Raw genomic sequence first — 23,623 nt, 5'->3', positions numbered from 1 at the left:
ATTTTAGACTCCATTACAACCAATGCGGAAGTATTACAACCATCATGTTTCCATATATCCACATACTGTATGGTACCTGTTTACAAAAAGAGGTTTGTATCGCGCTAAACTTTGTTAGTATTGTAAAAATCTCATTTTCAGCGTATGAAGTGTTCCATGAAACTTTAAAATCTATCAGAATATGTATACAGTGTAAACGCAAGGTCATTCTACATCATCATCGGCTAACTACTCGGAGCTTACCACCTAATTATTCAACAATAAATTAAAATACTACCGTTGATTTCACGGCATAATTGTTATCCTCACTAAATTTAGGATATGCTAATTGATCATTCACCTAGGTTTCATTGAAATCTAGCTGGTGCAACGCAAACAACTCTCTTGTAACTGCTTCCACAATTTTCTATTTGTAACTACTTCCATAGCCTCGTTTTAATTCCACATCCCTTATCATTAAATAATTAAAAACTGAGTCACCTTCGTTTCCCAATGCTCCTCTTAGCCTATAAGGCCGTGTCTATTGTTCTACAAGAAATCTACCCTTTAATTTTGCCTCACATAACCCCATCATCGAAGCTGGTTTATGCGTACAGCTTCATTCGTCGACTTCATTTTTAACTTAGACTTTTTAACCTAGACTTTATCCCCTCATTTCGAGTACCTTCCTGACATTGGTCCCACCTGTTTGTAGCAACGAACATTCTCACTCATTTCATGCCTGTTACTTCTATGAATAAAAAATTGGTACAATGCAGTTACAATGACGTACAAAACCGTATATCAAGAATATAACTTTAAGGGAACTTATCTCATGTTGAATATTAAATTAAGCTTTTATATCAGAAATTAATCATGAATGTACACTGACTTAGCAAATGTCATGGGATAGTCACCTAATAGCGTGTGGGGCCTCCTCTGACCCTGCAAACTGCAGTGAGACGCCCTGGAAGTAAGTAGACAAGTCCCTGGTAGTCCTCTGGACGCAGCTGACACCAAATCGTTTGCAGAGCGGCCGCCAATGCTGATCTGTACGTGGGTGTAGGATCCATGGCACGGAGCCTGCGTTCCAGGACATCCCAGATATGCTCGATAGGGTTCATATCGGGGCTCCTGGGTGGCCATGGCAGTCGTTGGACCTCCGCTGCATGTTGCTAGAACCATTCCCGGGCGACATGGGAGCGATCTGGCGGCGCGTTATCATCTTGAAACACCGCAGAACTGTCTGGGCGCTGGAAGGCCATAAATGGGTGGAGATGGTCTCCGAGCAGCTCAACATACAGCGTACCATTCGAAGTCTCTTCCAGAACAACTAGGGGGCCCATTACATACCAGGAAAATGCACTCCAGAGCATAACGGAGACACTAGCGCCCTGGACCACACCTTCGAGGCAGGCGGGATCCATCACTTCATGTGGTCTGCGCCATACACGGTGCCTCCCATCAGCATGATGCAGTTGAAATCGTGATTCGTCCGACCATATCATTGTTCCATTGTCCATCCCTGATGACTGGCGACAAATGCGCATCCTTGTACCCGATGACGTTGGGTTAACAGTGGAACCCGTGTGTGGCGGCGGCTCCCATACCCCACAGAACCCATTTTCCTACGGATTGTCCACTGGGAGACGTGTCTATCACGGCCTGTGTTGCATTGAGCCGTGATTTGTTGCACGGTTTCCCGTCTGTCACTATTGACAACCCGTCTCAGATGTCGCTGGTCACGGTCATCGAGGGTGGCTGGACGGTCGGTCGTTCGTCTGTTGTGGACGCTGACACCCGAATTCAACCATTCACGATACAACCTGTACACGGTTGATCGTATTAAGCCGAATTCCCGCACCACTTCCGAAATCGCACTTCCCATTCATCGGGCATCGACCACCTTACCCCGTTCGAACGGTGTTAGCTCATGACGACGTTCCATGTTACACGTGTCACATGCACAGCCACTGCTCACAAGGTCTCCTATACAACTGCCGCTGGCGCAGGGGGCGTGTGGAGCACAGACAACACACCTGCGCATCAATGCTCCGCTATCCCATGACATTTGCTCATTCCGTGTATATGGTTAAAAGAAGTGAAGTAACGATGGCTTATCTATTCGCATAGAATTAAGAACACAATTTAAAATCCCAGTGTTGACTTACTTCTAATAACAAGAATATTTATAATTATGTACACTAATATATTTATTGTCCCTAGGTGCTGTAAAGTGTGAATCCTTGTCAACAGCAACAGCCTCATTGGTGAAACACGACTCCACAAACCTTGGGGAAACAGGAATAATACTGCTGACGTTGATGGTACTGATGTTAATAGTGGTATCAGTCCTAGAATTCATTAGATCAAAATATGGTCTGAGGAAAACGAAAAGAAACATGGATAACGAAAATTGCTATGATGGTAAGATCAACACAACATACTACTTTCCTACTCGATAGCCAACATTGGTCCTCCTTCTGTTTTGGTCGTTCCAAGGCTGTACGAAAACACGCAACGTACCCGCATGAACAGAAATGGTGTCCCGACATAAACAATCAACACTGCCCCACTCCAGTACTGAAAAGGAGGGGAGGGGAAAAGGGGTAGTGTTGAAGGACACTCCAGTAACAGAAAAGAGAAGGGAGTGAACGTGTATTGCTGAAGATGCAGTGTGTGTATTGCTATACATCCACCACTGTGCTCATTTCAATCACAACAGTCTTATAGCGGGCTGTCTACCTACAGCAATGCGTTAAGCAAGGAGGTGGGTGAAGCGATGCTTTGCTTATATCGAGGCACCAGTTTTGTACATGCCTGTACACCTGGAACATACAGAGTGGAGGTAACTCATTTACGGATACTTGAATGTTACTGTAATATGTCGGGAGAAGTGATTGAAATGTCACACGTTACGCCTCTGTAGCCTGTACTTTTCTCGAAGAAATGGAGTATATATGTGTTGTGAATTGAATCACAGTCGCTGTGTGTCTACTGCCGGTACTAGAGCACGTGCTACATGCTGTGCCATATTGTTGTACTCCTAAGGTAAACGTACTGTACCATTACCTTACAATTGATGCTCATTGACATGGAGATATATCGGCTTAAAAAATGGCGCAGAGCAGCTTCAGACGGCGAGAATGCACGGAATATTTTTATATGGCAAGTAGATCGCAGTTAGAAGGCATTGACCGTCGAGAAAGAAAGGAATCTCTTAGATAAAATAACTATTATACGTAAAGAATAGTTGAAAGCGTCGATTCTTAACTACTTTGAGAAAGAAAAACTGCACCAGAAAAGAACTAGCGATTTCCATTATCAAATCAGAAGAACAATTATCATATACAAGAAAGATGAACTAAAATACACATCCACGGAAAGAATCCAGCTGCATACTACTGAAAGATTGCTTAAAAACGGAAGGAAGGCGCATATATTTCGTTCCGAGTACTGTGCTGAAGAGAGGTGTCGAACCAGAAAAACGGCATTCAGAAAAGGGCCAGCAATAATTTAATAACCAGCCAAATTCTGTCAGAAATTACGTAAAATCTACCCAGAACCTCTAAACAATATTAATTAGGCGATATATTTCACAAGGGAATAGCCTATTTGGAAATATATATATAATCCTAAGCACTGTCTATCGAAATATAAGGAATACAGATACAATTAATATACGTATTGGAGGACTTTGTATGCAAGAAATTAAGATGTACTCTGTTGAATTTATGATGTCTTTTCGTTGCATGAAAACTGGAGTCATAATGGAGCTTGCGTAAAATGATGGCGGAAGACTGCTCAAGACACTATTAGCTCGAGCCCGACTACCTAATTATGACCGGCCGTGACGCAATCCTGGACCATGGATGATTGATCTGAGATGCCGTAAGAAGCAAGAAGAAACCCACAGCTGACAAAATGGCTTCAGATAAGTAACGTTTTCCAAAGATTTCATTTTAAAATTATTTCATTTGGTGTAATATATTTATAGGAGTGTAGAAGTGCCTAGATATAACTTAAATGTGCCAGTATGTGAATTCTGAGATATAAGTTTGAGAAAATAACCGCAGACATGTGTTATTTATGTGTAGTAATATTATCGTGCTCATAAGTTAATTTTAGGTTATTGTGAGCAATATCGGAAAGTGAATATCGATGTTTGACAGCCAATTTATGTCCAACTAGGCGAGGCTAAGATGAGAAATTAAGATGCATAATAAGAAACCTAGGTTATGCAACGACAAGATCGGCTAACATGGCCAATATCATGATTATTTGTGATGAATTGGATTAAATAGTAGAAGCTTGCTATTTTATGAGTAGATATTGAAGTCCATGGATTCTTTTACCGTAAGGTTGCAGTTATTATGAAGGAGTTGAGTGAGAATATGTATTGTATGCGGGAGAATCGCAGTAATGAGATGCGAGAATTATGAAACGATGATGATGTTAGGAAACGTTGAATGTTTATTGTACAAGGAGTGATTGAATGAAGTAGATACGGATTTCTAAGTTAGTTACGGTTGTGTATGATAGAAAATGATGCAAGCAATGGAATTAAGTCATGGCTATGTGAATATTAAGTATAGTCCAGGTGATAGATGGTCGATTGATTGAAATTTAAATCAAAGATTAAGCTAGGTTATTCGTAATTTACAAATGTTATGGAGTATATATATAGGAAGGAGATATCGTCGCCTAGCAGGATAAATGTCTCACAATATGAATATATATTGGTGGAGCACGTTATAACCTAATGTTGGCACAGCGGTAGGCAATATGAGAGTTCATTTTCAATTGAAATAACACATGAATATTTAATTGTTTCTGCACGACTTTAGCAGTTTAAGCTGATCGATGAACATGGTTATGGCACCTATAAATGCATGTATTTGATTTCTTTTGGCATATATTTTAGAAAATGAGGACAATATCATTGATATTAATATAGATAGGTATATTTTAAATATGATGGTATTTTGAAACCATACTTCGGAAAAGGGTTACTTATCTCATGTCACAAAAACAGGTCATTACGAAATTCCAACGGAAGCCCAAAGTAGATTCCCAAACAAACCTCGAATAAAGAAAGACCACTCCCTACTTAAATAAAGAATGAATATTATTTGTCCCCCATAATATGATGAAAATATGAAATGTGGTCATGCAACAAAATGATATAACCTACCCAATTTTAATTATTTTTATGATGGTAATTCATTAATTCAAGAACAGCAATGTAATATATCTACGTTTTCTTTCCTTTATTATCAAAGATATAAATGTTATTTCATTTATATATTATTGGCATGCTAATAAATTACACTTAGGACTATTTATGCGTTTATTTTTCGAGATTGAAACAGAATATTTAGTTATAAGGTAGCATATGGACTGGTAATACGTATTAATGATCTGTTAAGAGCGTTATAATGGTTTAATGATATGATTTCGGGGGAAATTGAATAATTAAATGTACTTATTGACACTCTTCAACGAAACCTACGATGGCAAATAATATGATCTGATCCATACTGATATTTTACCCTGAGAAGTTGGCTTAACATATACCTCCTACCACCGCGCTTGATTTATGCAGTTAACCCCCGAATTCGAGTAGATGATTTATACTGAGAGGTGGTAGGGTGTAGTACATTATCATCCTTCTTGCTTTCCCCGTAGAAAACGGGTTGCTTGATGATTGCGATCAGTTTCCGTTACGGACACACCAGTAACAGTCTCGATTGCGGACATAAAATATTTGGAAAGAATACCAGCTCGTTCCAGGGTTTTCCTTTCCACCCATCTTCCATCCGTTGGCCGATTGAGTTCTGCACCGGTCATAATTTAGTCCTTGCTAATACTTGATTCAAACACCACGAACGATGGCTGTATACGCGGACGAGCCCTAGAGACACTGGAAGGTATCAAATATACTTCATTATGATTAGGCAGAGATTCAGAAACAAGGTGTTGGATTGCAAGACATTCCCAGGAGCAGACGTGGACTCTGCCCGCACATTGTTGGTCATGAAATGCAATCTGAAGTTGAAGAAAGTCACAACAGTTACTAAGCAAGCAATGAAAGCGGTCATACTGAGTGGCGAGTGCCAAGAAATGATTGCAGTGGAGCAATATCGAGCCGCAATTGGAAGATGGCAGAGGAGTTTGAAGAAGATAACAACAAAAAGAATGGAGTGCAAGGGTGATCTGGGAAGTATGAGTGAGGTGGTTTTGGTTGCAGCTGTGGTAACAGTGTTACTAGTTACTGGGGGCTTGGATTTGAATCCCGGCCCAAATGCAAGTGGAAATATTAGTTGGGGCAACATCCAAGTCATTAAGAAGGTGGTTAAGGAGATGGTTAAAGAAGCATACCGATTGGACCAGATCAAGGATATGATTCAGGATCAATCAAAAGAGTTTGACGACATGAAGAGGTGGAGGTGGATCCAGGAAAAAATGGGTGAGACAATGTCCAAGGTGGAGAGTAATGAGGAAGATATTGTACTATTGAGGAATAAGGTAAAAAATTGATAAGAGGAGATGGTTAAATTGAAGAAAGAAGACGGTATCAGTAATCACAAGCGTACGAGAATACGTATATTTATACATGGTGTCCAGGAGGGTGTGAAAGAAAATAAAGTGGAAAATACTGAGTTGGGGGTAGCACAGGGTGTGGTGTTATCACCGCTTCTGTTTTCCCTATACATGAATGACCTATCAGAACAACTGACGAACTGTAAATACCACCTATACGCAGACGACATCCAATTGTATATTCATACCAAGCCGAATGACATACAAGAAGCAACCATGAAATTAGACCTATTTAACATTAACTAATGGACTAGTAGCCACTGCCTGAAGGTAAACCCATTAAAATCGCAAGCCATCATAATAGGATCTAAAAAAAGTGCATGCTAAGTTAGAACTTATCAATATACCGGTTATCAAGATCAATGAATCACCTATAACATTGAAAGACTCCGTTAAGAACCTTGGAATAATTTTTAATAAGTATTTAAGTTGGTCAGAGCACGTGACAAAAATTCGTCAACGTGTATCTGGTTCATTATACTCACTGTACAAACTGAGGGGCTTTCTACCTGTCAGAACCAGGAAACTGCTCGTTCAAGGATTAATACTACCAATATTTGATTATGGTGACCTAGTCTATGATAACATAAGTTGTTCATTTGGTTCTAAACTTCAACGGGCGCATGATGCCTGCATTAGATTAATTCCAAAGGTGCCGCTCCATTCTCACATTAGTCCATTCCTCCATCAGCTGTTCCGGTTAAGATTATGTGATAGACGTAAATACCATGCTGTTTCCCTTCTGCACAAAATACTGCGAACAGGTAAACCAGATTACCTGGGAATAGATTTCAGCTACCTCTCTTCCTCACGTAGAAAACCCTCAACGTCATCAATATGATCCATGCTGTGCATCCCGACTCACCACACCACAGTAGTATGTATAACAACTCATTTGTACCGGGGACCATACGTTCCTGGAATTCTCTCGCGGCTGAAATTAGAGACATAAGCTACCTAAAGCTATTCAGAAGAATGTGCTGGAAATTTTACCTACATTCAGAATAATTTACTCTAAGAGGCTACATCAAATGTTAGATTAAAATGGATAAAATTAAAATGTAAGATTAGTAACAGTATAGGTGACAATTTTCGAGATATAGTTTTAATAACAGTAAATACCATAAATTTATTTTAAAATGTTAAATAATTTTTATGATACTTTGCATTTCAGTTAAATTACATTTCACGTTAATTTTAAATTATATTAAACTTATTTTAATTTTAAGTAGTTATAATGTTCAGTACATTATATTTATGCAGGTGTATAATTATATGGTTTGGCATAACAGCAGGATTCATAGCCTGAGCCCCGCCATGTACAGAAAGACGTTAATAAATAAATAAATAAATAAATAAATAAATAAATAAATAAATAAATAAATAAATAAATAAATAGTATGCTAGGTGGGGGAGGTGATTCAAAACAAAATGAGATTAACTTCAGTGAAGTTGGCATTGATGATGTAGAAAGGCTAGGCAAACTGAGAGGGCATAGACCAATTAAAGTCAGATTGTTATCTACCATGATGGCCGATATTGTGATTAGAAACGCTGGAGATTTACAAGGAGAGAATGTATGGGTGAAAAGAGACTTCGGAAGTGAAGGTAGCAAGAGCTTAACAATTTTAAGTGACATTTAGTGCAAGCCAGGCATCAAGGACTGAGGGCATACATCAGGGGCTAACACATGGTAGTTAAAAAATCGTAGATGTGTTAGAACATGGACAGTGGCTAAGCTTAAGGAAATTGATGAGAACCTCAAACAGGAAGAGTGCATTATGACGAAGCAAGTTGACAGGCAGGTCGCAGAGCGAACGAAGGGACGTGATGAGGCAAGATGCGGGTGTATGGCAGAAGTCAGTGTCCAGTACAGTTCAGCAACGAAAACGAGAATTCAACAGGTGTTGGTGGAAGGAGAATCTCAAGTATATCGAAGTCCATTCAACAGTGTGCACGTGCATGGTAAAGGTGAAGGTACGCGGGAAGAAATAAAAGGAAGCGAGGCCTTGAGCAAAGGGAGAAGTCTTAGTTTAAGGGACATATGAGGAAATAAGACTAAAGGTGTTGAGGATAAGGAGGACAAAGAGCGTCTCAAAATGTCCAGAATAGGTGGAATGGAAGTAGAATGTGAAAGGGCCATGATAACGAGAGGTAAATCAAGTAATGTGGCAGAGGGGAGTAAACATAAGGGAGGAAATGGTGATGAAGGGGATGTTGTGTTATAACTAGACTAGCAGATAGGATTTGTAAATATTGAAAGCTTGTTAAGTAAGATGAGTAATGAAGAAATAATAAAATTAGTAAAAAGCTTCGATATTGTGGCGCTCCTAGAGACGTGGTTAGAAATAGGGAAGTTGTTAACGAGGAGGGGGTTTGTGATCAAGGACAAATCTAAAAGAAAAGAGCAGGACGCCGGGGGTATTGTTGCTTTAAAAAAAGGAAGAGATCATTGAGTTAATCGAAGACATTGAGAATGAGATGGACGAGGTGGTCTGGGTCAGGTTCAAGATGGGGAGTGAGAAATGGAGAAAAAAGAAGGTATGCTTGGCTTCTCTATTCTGTCACCCCAAGAGCTCCACATACGCTAATAAAAAATTGAGGATTTATTATTGGAAACAAATGTCATAGGGGGAAATATGAAGAATATGGAATGTTGGTATTTGGTGATTGGAACGATAGGATAGGGGACCTCTGTCCAACATTCAGCAAAGAGGATGAGATGATGATGACGAGGGGAAGAAGATGTAACGAAGATAAAGAAAGAAATAGTTATGGGTTAAAGCTTTTAGAATTATGTGCCGCAGGCAAATTTTATATTTGAATGGCTGGTGGGAAGGTGATAGGAAAGGGAAGTTGAAGTATATTACATCGCAGGGTGGAAGTGTAATTAGCTCGGAAGACATACATACATACATACATACATACATACATACATACATACATACATACATACATACATACATACATACATACACTGACTGACAGAGCAAATGCAACACCAAGAAGGAGTGGTCAGAACTTTATGCCAATTGCAGGGTAGACTGACGTCACTGAGGTATGCTCATGATGTGAAATGCGCCGCTGTGCTGCGCACGTAGCGAACGATAAATGGGACACGGCGTTGGCGAATGGCCCACTTCGTACCGTGATTTCTCAGCTGACAGTCATTGTAGAACGTGTTGCCGTGTGCCACAGGACACGTGTATAGCTAAGAAAGCCATGCCGCCGTCAACGGAGGCATTTCCAGCAGACAGACGACTTTACGAGGGGTATGATGATCGGGCTGAGAAGGGCAGGTTGGTCGCTTCGTCAAATCGCAGCCGATACCCATAGGGATGTGTCCACGGTGCAGCGCCTGTGGCGAAGATGGTTGGCGCAGGGACATGTGACACGTGCGAGGGGTCCAGGTGCAGCCCGAGTGACGTCAGCACGGAGGATCGGCGCATCCGCCGCCAAGCGGTGGCAGCCCCGCACGCCACGTCAACCGCCATTCTTCAGCATGTGCAAGACACCCTGGCTGTTCCAATATCGACCAGAACAATTTCCCGTCGATTGGTTGAAGGAGGCCTCCACTCCCGGCTTCCGCTCAGAAGACTACCATTGACTCCACAGCATAGACGTGCACGCCTGGCATGGTGCCGAGCTAGAGCGACTTGGATGAGGGAATGGCGGAACGTCGTGTTCTCCGATGAGTCACGCTTCTGTTCTGTCAGTGATAGTCACCGCAGACGAGTGTGGCGTCGGCGTGGAGAAAGGTCTAATCCGGCAGTAACTGTGCAGCGCCCTACCGCTAGACAACGCGGCATCATGGTTTGGGGCGCTATTGCGTATGATTCCACGTCACCTCTAGTGCGTATTCAAGGCACGTTAAATGCCCACCGCTACGTGCAGCATGTGCTGCGGCCGGTAGCACTCCCGTACATTCAGGGGCTGCCCAATGCTCTGTTTCAGCAGGATAATGCCCGCCCACACACTGCTCGCATCTCCCAACAGGCTCTACGAGGTGTACAGATGCTTCCGTGGCCAGCGTACTCTCCGGATCTCTCACCAATCGAACACGTGTGCGATCTCATTGGACGCCGTTTGCAAACTCTGCCCCAGCCTTGTACGGACGACCAACTGTGGCAAATGGTTGACAGAGAATGGAGAACCATCCCTCAGGACACCATCCGCACTCTTATTGACTCTGTACCTCGACGTGTTTCTGCGTGCATCGCCGCTCGCGGTGGTCCTACATCCTACTGAGTCGATGCCGTGCGCATTGTGTAACCTGCATATCGGTTTGAAATAAACATCAATTATTCTTCCGTGCCGACTCTGTTTTTTCCCGAACTTTCATCCCTTTCGAACCACTCCTCCTTGGTGTTGCATTTGCTCTGTCTGTCAGTGTACATACATACATACATACATACATACATACATACATACATAAATTATCATTACAGACTGTTATGCCTTTCAGCGTTCAGTCTGCAAGCCCCTGAGAATTTACTAAACGTCGCCACAATCCTCGATTTGCAACTAGTCTTGTGGCCTCATTTAGTTCTGTACCTCTTATCTTTAAATCGTTAGAAACCGAGTCTAAGCATCGTCGTCTTGGTCTCCCTCTACTTCTCTTACCCTCCATAATAGAGTCCATTATTCTCCTAGGTAACCTATCCTCCTCCATTCGCTTCACATGACCCCACCACCGAAGCCGGTTTATGCGTACAGCTTCATCCATCGAGTTCATTCCTAAATTAGCCTTTATCTCTTCATCCCGAGTACCCTCCTGCCATTGTTCCCGCCTGTTTGTATCAACAATCATTCTTGCTTTCATGTCTGTTACTTCTAACTTATGAATAAGATATCCTGAGTCCAACCGGCTTTCGCTCCCGTAAAGCAAAGTTGGTCTGAAAACAGACCGATGTAAAAATAGTTTCGTCTGGGAGCTGACTTCCTTCTTACAGAATACTGCTGATCGCACCTGCGAGCTCACTGCATTAGCTTTACTACACCTTGATTCACTCTCAATTACTATATTACCATCCTGGGAGAACACACAACCTAAATACTTGAAATTATCGACCTGTTCTAGCTTTGTATCACCAATCCGACATTCAATTCTGTTGAATTTCTTACCTACTGACATCAATTTAGTCTTCGAGAGGCTAATTTTCATACCATACTCATTGCACCTATTTTCAAGTTCCAAGATATTAGACTGCAGGCTTTCGGCACAGTCTGCCATTAAGACCAAGTCGTCAGCATATGCCAAACTGCTTTCTACATTTCCAACTAACTGAATCACTCCCTGCCATTTTATACCTTTCAGCAGATGATCCATGTAAACAACGAACCTCCTGTAAGTACCCTGAACCAAGAACTCATTCTACCATCAATTCTCACTGAAGCCCAATTGTCAACAGAAATGCCTTTGATTGATTTTAATAATCTACCTTTAATTCCATAGTCCCCCAGTATGGCGAAAATCTTTTCCATCTCGAAACCTTGTCATATGCTTTCTCTAGATCTACGGAACATAAACACAACTGCCTATTCCTCTCGTAGCATTTTTCAATTACCTGGCGTATACTGAAAATCTGATCCTGACAGCCTCTCTGTGGGCTGAAACGACACTGGTTTTCATCCAACTTCCTCTCAACGACTGATCGCACCCTCCCTTCCAAGATGCCAGTGAATACTTTACCTGCTATACTAATCAGTGAGATACCTCGATAGTTGTTGCAATCCTTCCTGTTCCCTTGCTTATAGATAGGTGCAATTACTGCTTTTGTCCAATCTGAAGGTACCTTACCAACACTTCACGCTAATTTTACTACTCTATGAAGCCATTTCATCCCTGCCTTCCCACTATACCTCACCATTTCAGGTCTAATTTCATCTATTCCAGCTGCCTTATGACAATGGAGTTTATTTACCATCCTTTCCACTTCCTCAAGCATAATTTCACCAACATCATTTTCCTCCTCCCAATGAGCTTGGCTGTTTGCAACACCACCATGATGATTTCCTTTTACATTGAAAAGATGTTCAAAATATTCCCTCCACCTCTCCAGTGATTCCCTGGGATCTATTATGAGTTCACCTGAATTACTCAAAACACTGTTCATTTTCTTTTTCCCTCCCTTCTTAAGATTCTTTATTACTGTCCAGAAAGGTTTCCCTGCTGCTTGATCTAGCCTATCCAGGTTATTACCAAAATCTTCCCATGACTTCTTTTGGATTCAACAACTATTTGTTTCGCTCTGTTTCTTTCATCTACATACAAATCCCTGTCTGCCTCGGCCCTTGTTTGGAGCCATTTCTGATAAGCCTCCTTTTTACGTTTACAAGCTGCTCTCACTTCATCATTACACCAAGATGTTCGCCTTTTCCCATCTTTACACACAATTGTTCCTAGGCATTCCCTTGCTGTTTCTACTACAGCATCCCTGTATGTCACACATTCACTTTCTATATCCTGAACCTGCTTACTGTCTACTGTTCGAAACTTCTCACTAATCACATCCATGTATTTCTGTCTGATTTTCTCGTCCTGGAGATTTTCTACCCTTATTCGTTTGCAGACAGATTTCACTTTCTCTACCCTAGGCCTAGAGATACTTAGTTCACTACAGATCAGATAGTGGTCTGTATCATCGAAAAATCCGCGAAAAACTCGTACATTCCTAACAGATTTCCTGAATTCAAAGTCTGTTGAGATATAGTCTATTATGGATCTGGCACCCCTAGCCTCCCATGTGTAGCGGTGAATAGCCTTATGCTTGAAGAATGTATTCGTAAAAGCTAAATCCATATTAGCACAGAAGTCCAGCAAACGCTTCCCATTCCCATTAGCTTCCATATCTTCCCCACATTTACCAGTCACCCTTTCGTATCCTTCAGTTCTATTCCCAACTCTCGCATTGAAATCGCCCATTAGCACTATTCTTTCCTTGCTGTTGACCCTGACCACGATATTACTCAATGATTCGTAAAACTTGTCAACTTCATCCTCATCTGCACCGTCACATGGTGAATACACGGACACAATTATTGTCCTAATTCCTCCCACTGACAAATCTACCCACATCATTCGCTCATTTACGTGCCTAACAGAAACTATGTTGCGTGCAATGGTATTCCTGATAAAGAGCCCTACCCCAGACTCTGCCCTTCCCTTTCGAACACCCGTCAAGTACACTTTATAATCTCCTATCTCGTCCTCATTATCTCCCCTTACCCGAATATCACTTACTCCTAGCACATTCAAATGCATCCTCTTTGCTGACTCAGCCAGTTCTACCTTCTCTCTTCCACAAGCCCCATTAATATTGATAGCTCCCCATCGAATTCCATTTCGTTCGCCAAAATTTGTTTCCAAGGAGTCCCTCGCCTGTCAAATGGGAGTGGGACTCCATTACTCCCATAGGTCCGAGGCTTGCTTAAAATGTTCTGAGCTCGGTAAATTCATGAAGCAGGATGCTACCCTACTTGCACATAGTCCAAGTGAGGATCTCTCCTCTAACGTGTTATGGACCACCGGTGAATTGTATAGTCCTAGCCGCCTGAGCACAAAGAGGGCCACGACTCAGAATATGTTCGAGATGCCCACTCCCATTCCATAGCAACTGGTATCCCGACTCTCAGGACCACTTACTAGGCCACTCAGCCGTTGCCCATGGTTCACGAACTAGGACGCGACTACAGTAACCCACAAACATGAACCATTCGGAAGACATGTTAAGAAGAATTAAGAGGATTGAAATAAGGGACTGGGTTGAATCCCACCATGCCCGGTTTGGGTGATGATGGGAAGAAGTGAGATAGAGGATAAGGAACGAGAGGAAAAGAGGAGTGTTGAGAAGGGCAGAATATATATTTAATATAAATGATCAGAAAATGTAAATGGGATTTGGATGCTCTTATAGAAAATGAACTACAATGAATTAAGTGTGGATGGGAGGCAGCGTTGAGAGAAGGCAATGTTGACAGAGCATTGGAATTATTAATCGAATACCCAATTAAGCTAGATAGCTAGGTGTAAGAGAATAAAGACGGGAGTGGAAGAAGGGAGGTACAATAAGGAGTGCAACGAAATGAGGAAAATAGTCATGAAGTCTCTAAAACATTATATAAAGCATGGAGGGAGTGCAGAAAGAGATTTCGTGTAAATTAAGAAACTAATACAAGCTTAAAATTGCTTGAGGAAGAAAGTATGGATGAGAGATCAAGTAGAGTCAATAAATAAGGAGTGCAGGATGAAGTAAGCTAAAAGGGTGTGGGATAGAGTAAATAAAATTAATAAGTCGGCGTATTCATCGTCTATTTTCCTTGTTCCGAAACCCCAAGGTGGCTTCAGGCCTGTGATTGAATACAGGGCTCTCAATCGGAAGGTGGTGTTACAATCTGTGCCCCTTCCAGACCTTCACTCTTGTTTCTCATGGTTTCGAAAAGCCAAGTTCTTTACCATCTTAGATCTTAATCAGGCTTATAATCAGATACCGCTAGCAGAGGAATCTAAACACCTGACAGCTTTTGCCACAGATTGGAACTTGTACGAATACAACCGCGTGCCTTTCGGGCTCCCCACGGGAGCAGCTGTGCTTACGAGACTGCTAGATAGGGTCTTCTCCGACATCAAATTTGAGTATTTAAACCATTATCTTGATGATGTCGTCGTATTTTCTGAGACGTTTGAAGAACATCTAGATCATCTGAAAGAGGTTCTGAGTCGCCTTCGTAAGGCAGGGTTAACGGTGAAGTTGTCCAAGGTTGCCTTCGCTAAGCATTCCATGTCATTTCTAGGGCATATTGTGTCGCCCGATGGTGTCGCTGTACATCATTCTAGAACACAGGCCATCCGTGATTTCAAACCTCCAAAGGAGTTCAAAGGTATCGCCAGATTCATAGGCATGGTGAATTTCTTCAGGAAATTTATTCCTAACTTCGCTAATAGAGCGGCGCCCTTGAACCTTGTTCGTAGAAAAGGCATCAAATTTGAGTGGGGGCCTTCTCAACAAGACGCTTTCGAAGACCTCAAATTAGCCCTTTGTAATGTCCCTGTTCTTGCCATGCCTGATTTCACGAAGAAATTGATCGTCCAAACCGACGCGTCGTCGGCGGCGGTGACAGCAGTCCTTCTTCAAAAGACTGAACTAGGGAGGCGACCCATCGCCTATGCATCTAGGACATTATCGGCCCAAGAATCCAAGTATTCCATCTATGAACTTGAGGGTTTGGCTGTCTTGTTTGCTCTAGAAAAGTTCCGCCTCTATCTGGAACATGTCAAGTTCGACTTGGATACTGATAACCAAGCCTTAAGCTGGGTCTTAGCTAGGCCGCGTCGCACTGGTCGCATAGCCCGCTGGGCCATCAGAATTTATGCCTTCCAATTTGATGTCAGGCATATAAGAGGAACGGAAAATGTTGTGGCAGATGGTCTAAGCCGTATGTTTGCCAATGATATAGAGACACCTGAACAGGTTGATAGTTCTTCACCTCCCGAGTCCATACCTATTGAGGTTATTGCCATTCTAACTGATGCTCCCATGCTCTTTAGGGATATTGAAAAATATTAACGTGAAGATCCGACGCTGGCCCCTACCATGGAAACCCTTTCTTCGGGGGAACATGTAGTCCCTTATGTATTGAGGAATGGTGTTTTATGTTGCCCATCGTGGCATGATAAGAAGATGAAAGTTGTGGTTCCAGCTGTTGTCGTACCTATGATCTTCAAGTATTACCATGAGACCCCACTAGGGGTGCATTTAGGCATCTTCAGAACCCGTGAAAAGATCCGTGAAATGTTGATCTGGAAGGGTATGGACGGTGAAATTCGTGAATTGGTAAAAGCTTGTAAATCTTGTTGGCTTAGTAAACCCACCATGTCCACTAAGCAAGGGCTCTTGTCTTCCCACCAAGCGTCGCGCCCCATGGAACGACTCTATATCGACTACGTTGGACCCTTCACTCAGTCAAAGGGGAATGCAAATAAATTCATCTTTGTGTGTGTAGATGGTTTTACAAGATTTTCTTGGTTATTTCTGACTAGCTGGCTACCGCTCAGTCCACCATTTCTTGTTTAAATTCTATCTTTGCTTCTTTTGGTCCGTGCCAATATATTGTATCTGATAATGCTAAAGCCTTTACCTCTAATCTCTTTCGTAAATTCTGTTTTGATCTATCTATCTCACATGTAACAACTTCTGCTTACTATCCTCAACCATCTCTGGCTGAACGGGTCAATCGTAATCTGAGGTCGGCGATGATTGCCTATCATCATGACGATCATTCCAGGTGGGATACATCCCTGCATTGGTTAGCCTTCACTTTGAACTCGGCGGTTCACGAATCTCATAAATTCACCCCTGCTTCATTGATGTTCATGTTTGTACCCAACACGCCGCTCTCTAACCTGTGGTCTCTTAGCGATATTCTACCTGAGGTAATAGATCCAGATAATATTAGAAATCTTTGGAAGAAGGCCAAGGCCAATCTTAAAATTTCTCATGAAAAGGTTAGGGAAAGATATGATCGTGGACGGAGGCCCACCAACTTAAAAGTAGGAGACCAAGTTATGGTCAAGAATTTTGTTCCCGCGGGCAAGCTTGGCCACAGATTTCATGGGCCGTGCACCGTCTTGGATTTTTTAACGCCGGTGACATTGTTAGTGAGCAATCCAGCCACCGAGAGAATCTTTAGGGTTCACCTGTCCCAGGTGAAACCTGTGTAAATTACTTGCTCATTTGATCTTTAACATCTTGTAAGAACCCCAAAAGGTTATATTTTTCTCTAAATCCTAGGCCTTCTGCCCCTTATAGTTTTACATTTCGATTTTTTTATCTGCTCTGTATAAATATTGTGAAACCTTCTCTGAGGTTACTCTGCTGTCCTCTCCGTATGGCCATTACCAAGCTCCCGTCTCCTGCTAAACCACACCAGTGGCATTAAAATAAAAGTACTGAAATAAAAGTTTCCACGCCGCTGGCCCCTCAGCCTCAACTCCAAGACAGTACCCTAAAACATTATATTCCAACAAAATTCTGCCGCCGAGATCTTAATGTTTCAGTGCCCCCGCAGTCGTGCGCCGCCGTACCGCCACTGAGGTGGGGTACGGGCCCACTCCACTCCAGTGAGGTCAACCAGTGTACGGCGAGCCGGAGCCCTCCTTCCGGCCAAGGCTGATGTGCGGCGCACCACCTGCAAACTGCTCGAGGACTGTAAACAATCGTCGCGTCTGCGGCGTGCTTCACCACGACTACCCCTCTCATAGTAGCGGGAGAGGTGTATCCAGGGTACTTGAGGGGTCCGAGCGGCCTCCACTGGATACAAGCAGCGGCGACAGTTCTTACAGTCCAAATTAATCGACAGCTTATGTACTTCTTAAGCTACATGGACATTCCATATCCGCAATTACTACATTTTTGCTCCAATCAACCTTTGGTGGACTTAAAAATTTTACTTCGATGAATTAATTTTTGTTTCGCCATTCTACTACTACAAAAAATTCTAAAACTGGACTTAATCTAGTCGCACCCACCTATATCAAACAACTTCTGAGACCTCCGACTACTCAAAAGTTATATTTTTCTCTTCTAAATTCTTCAACTCATCAGCAAAATCTTGGACTTTCCTTTAAAACAATTTTTTTTTAATTTTCTTCTGTGTCACCCTTTGGAAGGACTTTTGGGGGGGAGGGCTGTACCGGGCGGTACACCTCCACGCCGCTAGTTCAAATATTGCGCCAATTGAAACTCCTCTACAGGAGAAAGCCTGAACTTTAAAAAACTGTATTAACTCAACAGTTTCTCCGAAGATGGCTCTGTGTGAATTTTGATGTGATTTTGTTTGTAATTGATCAAGAAGTGTGGAAGTTCTCTACCAGATGTCTCTACTAAAAACTATGATTACGCACTCTGGTGCGAAGGAATGAACTTTCTTGAAGAAATTTTGTATTCAACAGTTGTTGTCTTTACTAAATTTTGTTCTTTTATTTTTTGGGTTGGCAACATTAATCCTTCCTTCCGCCAGTTTTGAACTTAGCCAATCCCAAATTTCTTTAATTAATTTTCAGCCAATCATGTATGTCTTCTTCGATATGGATATGTAGCTCTAAGCTGTCCAATAAAGTTGATGGGGGTGTGTCTACTCATTCTTGAAAGGTCTCGAATTTTCCACGAGGGTATAAAAACTGCTGATTTTCCTGTCTCCTGGCCACTCGTTTAACATCTTACTCTGTGTGTGGATAGGTAGCAGGGGGCGGGAAGCGCCTCTTTCTTCAAGCAGCAGCTCTTCTACAAGGTAATGGCCTTTTAACATCTTTATTTCTTGCTAGCTCAGCAGTGTAACTCTCGGGGAGGGTTCGAAACCTTTAATATGTAAACAACTAAACATGTAAACCCTTTTTCTTGCTAAACTTCTGTTTTCTTGAACTGTAAAGCGGGGATAGAGAGTGCTTTACCCTCTCGAACTCCCCTTCATCTTGAAATTGAGGTGACCCCGTTTTTATAACCGTTTCTTCTCTTCCTTAATGTATTAAAGTTTTCTCATACGGGTCACCTCCCTAGCTTGGGACTAGCCCCTGTGTATCGGCCTAGAGCCACTTAGGTTTTAACAAGTGTATTTGGAATGCAAGTTCACGCCTCCAGTCCCCTCTGTACTTTGGGCCAGTAACTTAACCTGTTGTTTTATTTTCATTGCGAAGGCCCTGTAGGTTGGGTATTAAATACCCCTGTTTCTTTGTGTGCCTTGAGGGCAGATAGAAGTGAAATTCGTTGTGACCTTTGATAGGCTTGAACTTTGAGAGCGGGTCTGCTCTTTCCTAAATTTGATTTCTGTGTGCCTCTAGGAGGCTTAACATTGTAATTTGGAGCGAGTGCTCCTTGGCATGATGGGGTTTTCTGCCCCTTTGTTCAATTTTGGTACCTTGATAAAGTTGGGCTAATAGCTCAAGGATTGTGATTGTGGGGCTCGAAGCCCAGACCTTGTAATAATCCCCTAACACTTGTAATTTCTTTGTATCTGATTTTGGCTTGTTGTTGACTTGTTAAGTTTTCAAATTCTATGTTACCATTGTTAAGTTTTGAAAATATAACCTTTGTTGAAATTTTAATTCATCTTTCGAACTTGTAGTTAGACCCATTCCAGCCCGCACCTTCTTTCACCTCTGCTGTTCTACAGAAACCTCGGAACAAAAACTCACCTCACCTGAGGTCTCAATGGAAACGTAACAGAAAACATCTGTTGTCATGGAGACTTAGCTTGACTATTCAAATATCAATTAATTTCAGACCTCATATGAGGCTGTCATGCACGAAAGGGTTAACTTAGTTCCTATTTCCTAGTAGTAACTCTGGTCGCGCTGTTTAATGTATTCATGGTCAAGGATCATTCATGGTTCGTTGCTACGGTCATAAATAAATTCTTCGTTGCTATGGCAATCAACAAGATATTGTAAAGATGGATGTTATTCCGTGCGGAGTTTGCTATGTCAAAATTACTTATTTTAATGATTTCAAGAATAAGTTTGAAGATATGTTGTCGTTTTATGTTAACCATGACCTGATAATTATGGAAAGGAATTGTGAGAAATGTGGGCTTTGCACCAAATTCAGTGTTCGGCGAGGGAACGATTTATTCTTTAGATGCTCTCCAATAAGGTGTGCTAAATTTTGGTATAAATCTTCCTTCCTTCCTTCCTTCCTTCCTTCCTTCCTTCCTTCCTTCCTTCCTTCCTTCATTCATTCATTCATTCGTTCCTTCCCTCCTCCTATGTACACTAAACTTTGTTTATGTGAATGTACGAAATACTTTTTCGGCATTCGTCTACCCTGGACCATTAGTATTACTTTTCAGTATAGCTAGCTGTGGAACTATCAGAGATGTTTTCAATCCTCTTTTATAATTACTTTCATTAATTTCCCTCGTACCGATCCGTCGCTTATGAGCGGCCAGTATCCAGTATTCGGGAGATAGTAGGTTCGCACCCCGCTGTCGGTAGCCCTGAATATGGTTTTCCGTGGTTTCCCATTTTCACACCAGGCAAATGCTGGAGTTGTGCCTTAATTAAGGCCACGGCTGCTTCCTTCCCCCTCCTAGCCCTTTCCTGTCCCATCGTCGCCATCGTCCCTCGTATCTATTATAAGACTGGCGTCGGCGCAATCTGTACTTTACAGTAGTCAAATTTTACAATAATTACCATGCTTCCTTTCCCCTGGACGAAACATTATTGCTAGTCCTGGACCAAAGATATTATTATTATTATTATTATTATTATTATTATTATTATTATTATTATTATTATTATTATTATTATTATTATTATTATTATTATTATTTAATTTATCCGGCTCGGCTAGCGACAAAATAATTCGACCCATTGGACTGTGATCAAGCAAAGTTTTACGCCCCCAGGTTAGAGTGAAGCGGCTTTACGCCTCTTGACATATCACTACACTCTACACCTCGCTGTGTCCACTTTTAGACTTAACTGATAGCATTGGTCTGGATAGGTTAGGTCCGGGAAGTGACAAAACCATTAGTCTGGATAGGTTAGGTCCGGCTAGTGGCAAGCTCATTGGACTGTGATCAAGCAAAGGAGGTTAGGACCGCGAAGCGGGTTTAGGCCTGTTGACATCAGACCAATACAGTATACACCTTACTGTGTCCAGTTTCAGAATTAACATGTTTCGTTTTTTATGTTTGACAACTTGTACTGCATGTCAAAACAATAATCACCAGCTCACCATTCCCCGGAACAAACGTTCCCATCAGATCTGGGCCAGTTAGAAATGCTATTGCTTCTCCTGTATACATATAATTCTGTCTCCATTATTTGGGTCGTGTGAATTCCAAGAGTGACAACAGCGCAATCTATGCTTTACAGTGGCGAGATCCGTAAATACTGTATCGCTAGTTCTCAAGCATTTCAACATGTTTTTATTTGTCTTTGTTATTATGTCATGAATGGCAGTGCATGGATGACAACAGAGCAATCAATGCTTTACAGTGGCGAGATCAGTAATTACTGTATCGCTAGCTCTCAACCATTTAAACATGTTATTATTTGTCTTTCTTATTGCTATTAAATCATGAATGGCGGTGCGAGAATGACAACAGTGCAATCTATGATTTATAGTGGCGAGATCCGTAAGTACTGTATCGCTAGCTCTGAATTATTGAAATATGTTACTCTTTGTCTTTGTTATTGATATTAAATCACGGCTGGCTGTGTCGCGAATGGACACTGCCTGTGATTGAAGATTTGCCCAATGAAACGTCAATCCCGTAATTGAAGACAGGGAGATGTTATTATTGTTATTAATGTCATATGCTTATTCTTTCCATTCTTCCTCCCGACTACAACGATGATTAGTATGTCGGTAAAATGACCTCATCGTTTTAAGTATTTTTCTACAGCCTAAGTTGGTCTTAACTTCTCGCTGTCTTGAATTATGGGAGCGACGTTTCATTGGCCTATCTTTAACCAATGACAGAGTCCATTCGTGCCGCCGCCAGCCGTGATTATTAACTTATTCATGCTTGTGAGAGTTATGTTAAGTTTTGTTTTAAGCACCAGAATGTCGATGATTAAAAAAACAATAACTGTTCACAATGTTATTAGTGCCAAGTTCGTTGTTATGTTCAAATGCCGGTTGTAGGCAGCAATACATCACAATAACAATTGTATAATATCTAGCACCGTGTTCAAAGCTGTACGTTGTTGAAACTTCAGAGTTCACAATGATTCTCATCATGGCCCGGAACGACCAACATTTTATGTTACGACCAACGAATCAATATATCTGACGCATATAACAAATTTCATTTCCGCAGGCGGAAATACAAGTCAAATAGAGGACCAGAAGCCCTGCGTGGTATCAACTCACTAGATGATTTAAGGTGTTTATTCTACTGAATAATAGAACTAAATGAGGCCACAACACTAGTTGCAAATCGAGGATTGTGGCGACGTTTAGTAAATTTTCAGAGGCTTGCAGACTGAACGCTGAAAGGCATAACAGTCTATAATGATAATGATAATGTATGTATAAATGTATAGATACCGCATATTTACAGCTTTGTACAAAACAAGTTTAGAAGCACAAATGTACTTGTGTTGCTGCTGGTCGACATAATGTCTGCCTATCTCAATAACAAAGACGCAACATCACGATGTCGAATGTGTAATGACAAAGATATGAAATGCGGCAGGCGGAGTTGCCAACATAAAAGCCGTAATATTAATTACAATTTGTGATGTAAAGACGAGCATTTTCTTTTAAAGCGTCAGCAAATTGAATCTTATTCTTTTTAAGTTCTTCAAATTCGACGGCATTTTTATATGCTCGGAAGAACAGGACATATGTTCAAATCCTGTGTGATTCCGGACTCCATGTTACACTCCAACAATAAGTCAAGGCCAACAAAAGAGTTTCTGCAAATAGTGACTACCGCATAACCACGGATAACAACTATACCTTTATTCCGGGGGCAGAACCACTTATTTTCTGATAAGTGAAAACTGGTTGTGGATGATAGCTTGATGAAGTTTACTTTTATCCTCCTTTTTCTATTTGGAAAACGGAGTTTCTCTTAAAATACAAACTAAATACTGGAGGGTTCCATGTTAAAACACACCTTGGAGGGAACACTATTCTTTCATATTAAAATAAAAGATTTAAATACTATATATATATAACGACATCGCACGCTACATATTTACATCCGAAATGAATTTTAAACGCACTTTCTCTGCAAACATAGGCTAAGTGCGGCCAGTGTCCGAGAGATAGTGGATTCGGACCCCACTGTCGGCAGCCCTGAAGATGGTTTTCCGTGGTTCCCATACTTACACCAAGCAAATGCTGGGGCTGTACCTTTATTAAGGCCACGGAAGCTTCCTTCCCACTTCTAGCCCTTTCCTATCCCATCGTCGCCATAAGACCTATCTTTGTCGATGCGACGTAAAGCAACTTGCAAAAAAAAATTGCAAACATACGTAAATAATTATGCCACGCTTCACACAATCACTGTAAAAACCCTTTCAGCCGGA

The 23,623-nt window shown here is 41.6% G+C and overlaps 1 protein-coding gene across 1 annotated transcript in view; it reads left to right on the top strand.

Moving 5' to 3' along the window:
• Window positions 1-23,623, top strand: part of LOC136858839 (multiple epidermal growth factor-like domains protein 10) — a 272,735-nt gene that overhangs the window by 243,660 nt on the left and 5,452 nt on the right. Inside the window, exon 8 of the mRNA XM_068225752.1 lies at window positions 2,206-2,406. Within this exon, the coding sequence (XP_068081853.1) occupies window positions 2,206-2,406 (201 nt within the window). The remainder of the gene's footprint in view (window positions 1-2,205; window positions 2,407-23,623) is intronic.

The sequence above is a fragment of the Anabrus simplex genome, chromosome 1 (assembly GCF_040414725.1).
Source record: "Anabrus simplex isolate iqAnaSimp1 chromosome 1, ASM4041472v1, whole genome shotgun sequence".
NCBI lineage: Eukaryota > Metazoa > Arthropoda > Insecta > Orthoptera > Tettigoniidae > Anabrus > Anabrus simplex.
The sequence above is the reverse complement of the archived record's forward strand: the minus strand, read 5'-3'. Positions and strand labels throughout refer to the sequence as shown.